Source organism: Peromyscus californicus, unplaced genomic scaffold (assembly GCF_007827085.1).
Source record: "Peromyscus californicus insignis strain IS unplaced genomic scaffold, ASM782708v3 Scaffold_7__1_contigs__length_154581171, whole genome shotgun sequence".
Taxonomy (NCBI): Eukaryota; Metazoa; Chordata; class Mammalia; order Rodentia; family Cricetidae; genus Peromyscus; species Peromyscus californicus.
The window spans coordinates 140,898,057-140,906,982 of record NW_026294595.1 but is presented as its reverse complement, the minus strand read 5'-3'; the positions used below and the strand labels follow the sequence as shown (position 1 = coordinate 140,906,982).

General features: G+C 46.3%; 1 protein-coding gene and 1 long non-coding RNA gene across 8 annotated transcripts in view; one reads left to right on the top strand and one right to left on the bottom strand.

Moving 5' to 3' along the window:
- The first annotated feature begins 128 nt into the window (after positions 1–128).
- On the top strand, positions 129–2,217 carry LOC128100757 (uncharacterized). Its single transcript, XR_008214910.1, has 2 exons — positions 129–319; positions 1,340–2,217. It is a non-coding gene; the product is annotated as an uncharacterized LOC128100757 (long non-coding RNA).
- A 475-nt stretch (positions 2,218–2,692) lies between these two features.
- Ncoa3 (nuclear receptor coactivator 3) overlaps positions 2,693–8,926 on the bottom strand; it is a 102,368-nt gene continuing 96,134 nt past the window's right edge. For 5 of the 7 annotated variants that reach the window (XM_052723366.1, XM_052723365.1, XM_052723368.1 and 2 more), the window contains 5 exons: positions 8,450–8,539; positions 7,549–7,774; positions 6,678–6,852; positions 6,071–6,215; positions 2,693–5,805 (listed from right to left, as the gene is read on the bottom strand). In XM_052723366.1, coding sequence (XP_052579326.1) covers positions 5,794–5,805; positions 6,071–6,215; positions 6,678–6,852; positions 7,549–7,774; positions 8,450–8,539 — 648 coding nt within the window. In that variant the 3' untranslated portion in view covers positions 2,693–5,793. The remainder of the gene's footprint in view (positions 5,806–6,070; positions 6,216–6,677; positions 6,853–7,548; positions 7,775–8,449; positions 8,540–8,926) is intronic. The other 2 variants (XM_052723367.1, XM_052723369.1) reach the window with 1 other exon arrangement.

The window sequence follows — 8,926 nt, the reverse complement described above, 5'->3', positions numbered from 1 at the left end:
AGCAATACAGGTATTTGGTTTTGTTACTTCAGTTCGGGCTAAGTTACCCCTTCTGACCTTTTTTTGTTTTTTGTTTTTTTGGTTTTTTGTTTGTTTTTTTGTGGTTTGTACCTATTGAGAAACTGTCCACCAAGGGCCTAATGACCCAGTGATAGGCATCACCTCAGACACCATCTTTGCACAGTTCCTGGGGGAGTTGGGAGGAGACAATACAATCTCTTGGTGATGGTTAACACATACATCTTCCTTTTGGCACATCCCTTTAGGCAGTTTCAGCGTCGAAAATGGCCAGAAATGAAGAGACCTCTTCCAAATCACTGTGAGTTGAAGAACCAGTTTGCAGACAAGTAGAGCTGGTTCTGTCTTGCTAATTTCAGGTTTTACTGCTGTTGTCTTTTTTTTTTTTCCCCTCCAGTACTAGGGGTTGAAGCCAGGAATCATTCATGCTAGGCAAAAGTTCTCCCACCAAGCCTTGTTTCCTCTGGGGCTGTTCCCATGCGAGAGGGGGACAAAGTAATAGCTGTTTTTTCTATAATACATTTCATAACTTCAAATTAATAGCTAATCCTAATTGATTGCCATTCTCTAATAATCTGTGAGCTTGAGCTGACAGTGTTGAGGAGTGGTTAAGGACTACAGCTGATAGACACCTTGAAGGATGTGGCTGCAATGTACACCCTTCTCAGCAGAATGGCTGTCACAGGCCACGTGGAGACTGCAGCAACCCACAGTTCACTTTGAGTCTAGGGGGCAGCGCAATTTCTTCCACAAGGGGTGCAATACAGCTTGCCAGATTCTGTCAAAAATGCAAATGTGGAGCCGGGCGGTGGTGGCGCACGCCTTTAATCCCAGCACTCGGGAGGCAGAGGCAGGCGGGATCTCTGTGAGTTCGAGGCCAGCCTGGTCTACAGAGCGAGATCCAGGAAAGGCGCAAAGCTACACAGAGAAACCCTGTCTCGAAAAACCAAAAAAAAAAAAAAAAAAAAAAAAAAAAAATGCAAATGTGTGCAAATTCACCTTAAAACTGACAGTTCATCTGTCCACTCCCCTCTCTGTAGTGACCCACCCTGGCCTCCGTCCCTCTTCATGCATGTGAATTCTGTGGCTTTGCGGACAGTAATGGGCCAGCTTCCAGAACATGCATCTCAAATCCTTAGGCACAATTCTACCCAGACTCTTAAAAGGGGCCACTGAGTCGATAAGTGAGCAATTATGAGACAACTGGGTGGAGCAATTGCTCCCCTCATGGCCTAATGCTCATCAGCCACACCCTTAAACCAAAGCTTTGCACAGTGTAGGGCTGATTTAAAAGTCTGAATAGCACTGTTTTGTTCTGCAGGGGACAGCTTTGGGAAGGCTGGGAAGGTTAAGCGGCCCTAGAGAGGAACCTCCAAAACCAGAGGCCTTGTGTGGCTGCCCAGGCCATGCAAAACCACATGATTCCCAGTGCTGGAACTGGGAGGCCTGACAGGAGGCAGGGCCTGCTCCTGGGACACGAAATCCTTGAGGACAGCACCCAGACTTCCCCGGGCCCATTTTTTGCCCTGCTTTGCTTTGGACTGGAACCTCACCAGCTACACAGAACGAATTCTCATGCCTGGAGTCTCTGCCAGCCCGCTGAGGTTCAGAAGGACAACAGAACTGATTTCCATGGATTTCTTCCAGGGATGAAAGTTGCTGGGATTCTGTTTAAGTCGTATAGGGAAACAAGCTTTTAACCTTCTTATTCTTTGGAGAAAGCACGGACATGGGCAACTCCCGAGTGCTGCCGACAAGGCAGTCCGGCCATGAGTCAATAGCACAAAAGTGGCACCATTCACCTGGCCGGATGAGCCGCTGCCTCTGAAGCTGCCTTCACTGTACATATGTGACCGCTCACGTGTAACCAACACAGGGACTTTTAGGGGAATCTCACTAATACAAAATCCCATTTTCAAGAGTCGTGGTGTCAATAAACGCTCTGTGGCCAGTGTCAGCGAAAATCCCTTGAGCTTGTGGACATTTCTGTTCCCGTCCAGGATTCATTCCTTTGTTATCCATCCCAGAACTGATGTTTTCTAAGGTACTGAACACCCAAGTTCATGTGTGTCCTGTGTTTAATGACATTGTATTTGTAAAGAAATTTTGTAGTGTAAGTACAATCTCACAGTGTTCATACCCCCAGCCAATGACTAGCTATTGGTATGAAAAAAAAATCTTTGAATTTTTGTAAAAGACTATGGTGGGATTTTTTTTTTTTTTTTTTTTTTAATCTTTTCTTTAAGCATTCAAGATACTGCCAGTGCCTTTGGGAAGGGTTCACCTTCAGCTGAGAGGGGTCTGGAGAAGCAGAGGGCTGTACATTAATATTAAACCTACCGTGCTTCAAGGGGCCTCACAGGTAAGTCTCACCAGCTCTGGGGCATCTGGAAGTCTGTTTCTCAACAGTAAGGCAAATGCAGCCCTTTGTTAAACCAAGTAGGGTGACCCGGTCCATGTGACTGCCAGAAAGCTAGGGCAGGTAGAGGCAGAAAGGTGAACCCAACTCATGTCAGCAGAGGGCACTGTGTTTGTCTAAAGAGTCCCTGTAGTTTTCAAATGCCCTGAACAGGCCCAGGCTTCTCACAGACACAGGAGTGTCTTATTCCATACTCTTTAGCCCTCTTTCACCCTAGACCTGGGCGTGTGGAGGAGAGGAAAAGCATGCTTAGGCTGAGGTTTAAATAGAAATCTTTATTTACAAGAGCATCCAGACAGTCAGCAAGTCATTCAAAGCTCACCCCAACTGAGCCACCCACATGGGTTCAATTCCTTGCAAGGTAAAGAAAGAATGACTCCATTTTAGGTGACACTTAATATAAACTTGATTAAACCCAAACGTATCCTTAGTGGTGTCGGTTCCTGAGAATTTGCTGCTCTCAGAATGACATTTCATCTTTTTCAAAACTCCATATATATATTCAAAGAGAAGAGAAATGGGGGGCAAGAACAAAAAATAATGCCCTGCTTTTTAAACCCTCTGCACTGGAGATTTTTAAACCATCCACACTGCAATAACCCCTGGTGCTTCAAGGCAGGATCAGTTTCAGCTAGCCTAGAGGCTTACTCCTGTGAACACCCCACTTGGAACAGAACTCACGTCCTCCCTCCACAGATCGAAAGGGACTGAACTGGCCTGTGAGCAACTGGCAATCCTCTGGATGGTCCAGCTGCATCTGCCTCTGAATCAAGAAACTTCTAGGCTGTCAAGCCATTATCTTCTGCAGTACCCACTGCTCCATACCCCCAACTCATCTCAGCATTTAATCCTGATGAACAGCTGTTAATGTCAGGGCACAGTTCAGAGAGAGAGCGTGCTAATACCAACAGCAAACAGTACAGCTTCGTTTATTTCTGAAGAAACATGTTTCCTTAATATCATTTGATCTTCATAAAATATATTTTTATTTATATATCTTTGGATTCAGCAAAAAAGTAGGTACTGGAAATGTCCCACATCATCAAAGCAGATGGGAAGATTAAACTGTTCGCCCAAAAGACACCAAGGTTGAAAAGGGGGCCAGGGGGGAGGGGGAGGCGAGGTAGGCAACAGGAGTACAAAGAGAAGGACCCAAAACAGACTAAAGGGCAAGCCAGGTAAAACAACAAATTGTCCCAAAGACTGTTCAAAGAAACCAGAATTCTGAATTTGCACCAATAAAAATAAGTAGAAAATATAAAAACCTAATAAACTTCATTTTCCCCCATACAAAAGGGGTGCCAACCAGTTAGCCTGGCATTGGGGTGCTGAGGAAAGAATCACAAAGTTGGGTTGTAAATGTCTTTAAAAGAGGCAGGAGCACCACTGTGGCTACACAGTCTAAGCATGGACGTCTCAGCCACACCCAGCCCAACTCAGACAGAGTGTCACCTGCAGAGCATAGCGACACAATGGAAGCTTATGGATTTACAATCTGAGACAGTAGGTCAGTCACAGGGGGATCCCATCATGACCTAAACACGTTGGAAAGTCAAGTCCATACTTGAGGTGGCTCTGGAAGCAAGCTTCACTTATTCACAGACAGAAGAATGGAGTGATGTCCCTTCAGGGACAAGGAGAACAAGCGGCTAAATGTGTGACTTTGAAAAGTTAACTGGCTCTCAGAAATGCCAAGGCTGGCAGGGATCTCTGAAAGCTACCGATAGTCTAGCAATCCAATTCCACTTAATTGTCTGAACCTAAGAAAACCCAAATAAAGGGCATTAAATCTGATTTTCCCCTACTCCAAACTGACTACAACAGGTGCCAAGAGGAGGCAAGAGAAGTGGCGGGGAGGGCTAGCGAGTGACAAGGCCCTCCCTCTGACCCAGCAGCAGTGGCAGGCCTGGTTCTGACCCGGCATCCTGATGCAGAGAGGTAGTGAGAGACCCCATGAGCAGAACAACAGGAGAGCTGAGCAGACAGCAGACCACACAGCAAAGCCCCAGTGCCTTCCAGCTAAACCTGCGGCTCAGGTCCTACCAATCAAAATCACTCCTAAAAGGATGAATGGGCTACATACTATTATCATTTAATTTATGAACTGCTTAAAAACGCAAAGAAAGATCCTTTTTGAAATCAATTTGATTTTTTTTTCTTTCTTAAATTCTTGGGTGGTTTTTTAAAAGCTCATTTCCCCATATCTATTCCTTCACCCAAATTAACAAAGTGCGTAGTTCTCTGGTAAATAAATTTTTAAAATTTTAAAATGACTCCATCTGAACAAATGAGGACTTTAAGAAGCTTAGGTGAGGTGGGAAGCTGCAGGCTGCTCTTCCTCCCCAGGCTGTGGCATCCCGGTGTCCCCGCTTGTAGCCCTCACTGCATGGAGTTTACAGAAATCGACAATGTTAAATATTTAGCTTCACAAACTCTGTAAAAATGAGCTGCTGTGACCTACAAAAAAAGGTATGTACATATTTTTACATAATACAATATCTTAAAAGATCGTATTTACAAAAAGGAAATCTATTCACAGAAACACTGCGAGCTTCTGATTCAGAGTGCAGTACCTGGCCTTGGGTTTCACAAGTTTATTTCAAAGCATTATTGCTCTACCATATAGGCAAAGGGTGACGCCAGTACTTGAAAGAAAACAACAAACAAACAAACAACAATCATGTTCTTGTCCTAACAGATTAGTGCAGACAAAAACCAGGAACGTGGCTCACCATTCCTCACGCCCTCGGGAATATTGCATTTCTCCGCGATTTCCTAAATAAAGTGCACTTGGCTGCACATCAGCATGGGAAAAGTCAGTATTGTCATTTTCCCTTCTGCAAAGCCATTTAACATCAATGACAAATCCTTGAGAATTACAGGGTATCGGGACCTCATCAGGAGAAAACCTAAGACAACAGACTCTGGGGACTACCCCTGTAAAGGACAAGAGCGCAGAAACACTGGTTCCCCCGGACAGAAGAGCGACACAGAACTACTTGGTGACAAACCCTTGAAGACAGACTGTGCTCCTCGTCCAGTGCTACAAGACAGAAACCCTAGCCACCTAGATTTATGTGAAGACTTTGGCTGGCAAGGCAGAAGGAAGTGACCTGGGAGAGTGGTGACTATGCAATTCCTATCTCCAGAATCACATCCCCATGAGGCAGAAGACCATGCCACACAGAGGCAGGGCATCAGGTAGACAGTGCGCTTCAGCTTGAGACCCAGTCCCACTCAAATGACAGCACTGGAACACCCTGGTGGTCAAGCTGGTCCTTGGTTACCTCCCGATGGTCCTGTGCAGTGAGTGTCATTTGTACAGTGATTTCCTTATCGGTCCCACTGGGGAGATGTCAGCAGTATTTCTGTTAACAAAAGAAAACAGTCAGCATGGCAGAAAACCATCCGCCATCTGCACCCCTGCCAGGCACGGCTGACTGGTTCTGACTCTTTAGAATCTACTTCCACACAAACACCTAATAGCCCAGGACCTTCAAACCAAATGCTCTATTCAGAACTATTCTGTGTAAGTTATACATCTGAGTTAAAGTCTACAGACCACCTTGACAGGGTTCTGGGTCTAACCAGAAGGAAAACCCTTTTTAGAGAGTTAAGAATAGATACCCATACCTGATCAGGCCCCATGGGCATGCCGGACATGGGCATGGGGGCCATGTTCATCTGTCCCAAGTGCCCAGCAGCACTGTTGTTCATGTGGACCATGCTGTATGCTGCAGGGTTCCCCTGGGGAGCAAACTGCTGCTGGGGGAAGGAGCTGCAAAGAAAGGGTAATGTTGCTTCCACATCAACTCAGACTACAGGGCACACCAACTGTCACAGTTGTACCAAAGCAGAAAACACCAAAGAAAGAATGGAAGTCTTGTTTTGTTGCTGTTGCTAGAGACAGGACCTCATTATGTACCTCTGGCTATCCTGGAGCTCCCTGTGTAGACCAGGCTGACCTCAAACTCACAGAGATCCTCCTGCCTCTGCCTCCCGATTAAAGGCTAGCCACTACCCCTGGCCTGAGGAAAAGAGCCTGCCTGCCTTCTGTTTTCCACAGCTGTCGGGACTCAGCATGCTAACGGATATGGACATGGTACAAAGCAACCCTGAATAAGCCAAACACCTTGTTTCTAACTCTGAGCCAAGCCTCATGGTCTCTCCCTCCTAAGTGTGACTGAGAAACAGTCCATGCCTCCAGCACTAGGACATAAAGATAAGTCACACTCCTCACCTGCTTCTGGCCAGGTTCCCTGATGGCCACCCCTTCATTTCTGAGGACTGATACATGGGTGCAGTCTGAGGATGCTGCACCATGGCATTCTGGGAAGGCCCCATTCTTGATGACATCATTGCATTAGGAGGACTGGATACTCGCCCAAAGGCTGGATCTGGTGGTTGTCCCATCCCTTGAAGAAATAAACAAGAACCAATGTTCCAATGCTGCGCCCTTGGAATCTCGGCATCCTAGGTGGTAGAGAGTGGTGAAGAAAGAGAGGGCCACAGGTAGCTGCTCTGAGTGCTTCTCACTAAGATGACAAAGTCGTGGGTTTAGTAAGAAAGATGCCATCTAGACCCACTGGGAAGGCAGCTGCTTCATGCCCTTCTGTGAGAGAGACTCCTCCTTCCCAGAGGGCAGGGCTGCGTGCTAGAACTGGCACTCTCCCAACGAGACACCTTCATCCCAGTTTATCCCAGAACCTCCCAAAGGCAGGACTGAAGCACAGAGTGCTTAGCATAATCACAGTGGGGACTTAGGTCACTGAGAAAAGAGACTGAAGCCCACACCTGGGATCTGTCCCCTTGGCTAGAGTGTCCAGAGATGACACAGCATTCTTCACCACTGGGACATGAAAAATGGGCAAAGGAAGGCTTATGTAATTTTTTTTCAAACGAGAGGGGGTACTGGGGTTGAAAAAAGCCCAACTGAGAGAACATTCTCACTCTCTCCCCATTACGACACACACTGCTCTCTACCTGTCAGTTTTCCTCACAGACAAGATGGAGGGAACAGTATTTTGTTTTTCAAACACAGCAGACCTAGCGAAGCCTGTGACCTCAGTAACAAAGATTACTTTGGGAAAGGCACAGTATGCCAGGTTTACCATAGTTTGTTGGGTATGGAAACTGCTGCGGGGGGGCTTGTGGCATTGCTGGTCCTGACAAAACCCCATCCATGCTAGGAGAAGCGGTGACATTGGGGGGTGGGCTGAAGGCCTGAGGCTGCGGCTGTGACATCATCATTGCCATTCTCTGCTGCTGCTGCTGCAGGTGATGGTTTATCAGCTCTCGCTTTTGCTGGGCAGTCATTTGAGCGTTAAAGAAAGCCTGCTGATAGCCAATACAAAAGGACCAATCAGTTTCACACAGTGCCGATTTCACACTACATGAGCTATCATAGAGAAAACATACTCAGTGTCTTGTCTGTAATTAAAGGAAAAAGAAAATTATCAAAAATGTTTCTTTATGCCTATGACTTCTAAGTGCTTCCCAGTAAGCGCGTGTCCTCACTATCTAGGATCAGAAGCATGTACACATTCCTAAAAAGCTCAGGGCTTATCTTACACATACCACCTCATCACAGAGGGACTCAATCTGGTAGATTTTACTGGTAGTTTTAATGAAGGAATCCCTTCTCCCCAACCCCTCACTACTAACACAAAGGAGAGTAAGATTGAAAGACTAAGTACGGAGGCTGGAGAGATGGCTTAGAAGAGCATTGGCTACTTTTCCAAGGACCTAGGTTCAATTCCCAGCACCTACATGGCAGCTCACAACCACCTGTAACTCCAGTCTCAGAAGATCTCACTTCCTCTTCTGGCCTCCAGGGTCATGCACAGACAGCCATGTAAGTAACACACTCATAAACATAAAATAACTTTTTCTAAAGAGAGAAAGTGTGATGGGACCAATTCTTACAAGAACTTTAAAATTATTCTCACTTGTTTAAGAAAGCCAAGCCCTGTGCTGGAATGTGGCGAGGTCCATCCTCTGCTAGGAACTTACCTGGGGCTGCATCATGGGCCTCATCACAGCAGCACCACCAGTAGGGTTTTCCATTTTCATTTCAAGTGCCTGCCGGCTCTGATTTAAAAACTGAACAGAGAGAAGTTAGCAGGGTCAAGTGGATCGTGTTGATGAGCCCAAATCTGCTGTGGATATCGTTCTGTATAAATAAAACACTGATTGGCCAGTGGCCAGGCAGGAAGTATAGGCGGGACAAGGAGAGAGGAGAATTCTGGGAAGTGGAAGGCTGAGTCAGGGAGACACTGCCAGCCACCGCCATGACTAGCAGCATGTGAAGATGCCGGTAAGCCACGAGCCACATGGCAAGGTATAGATTCATAGAAATGGATTAATTTAAGATATAAGAACAGTTAGCAAGAAGCCTGCCATGGCCATGCAGTTTGTAAGCAATATAAGTCTCTGTGTTTACTTGGTTGGGTCTGAGTGGCTGTGGGACTGGTGGGTGGCAGAAATTTG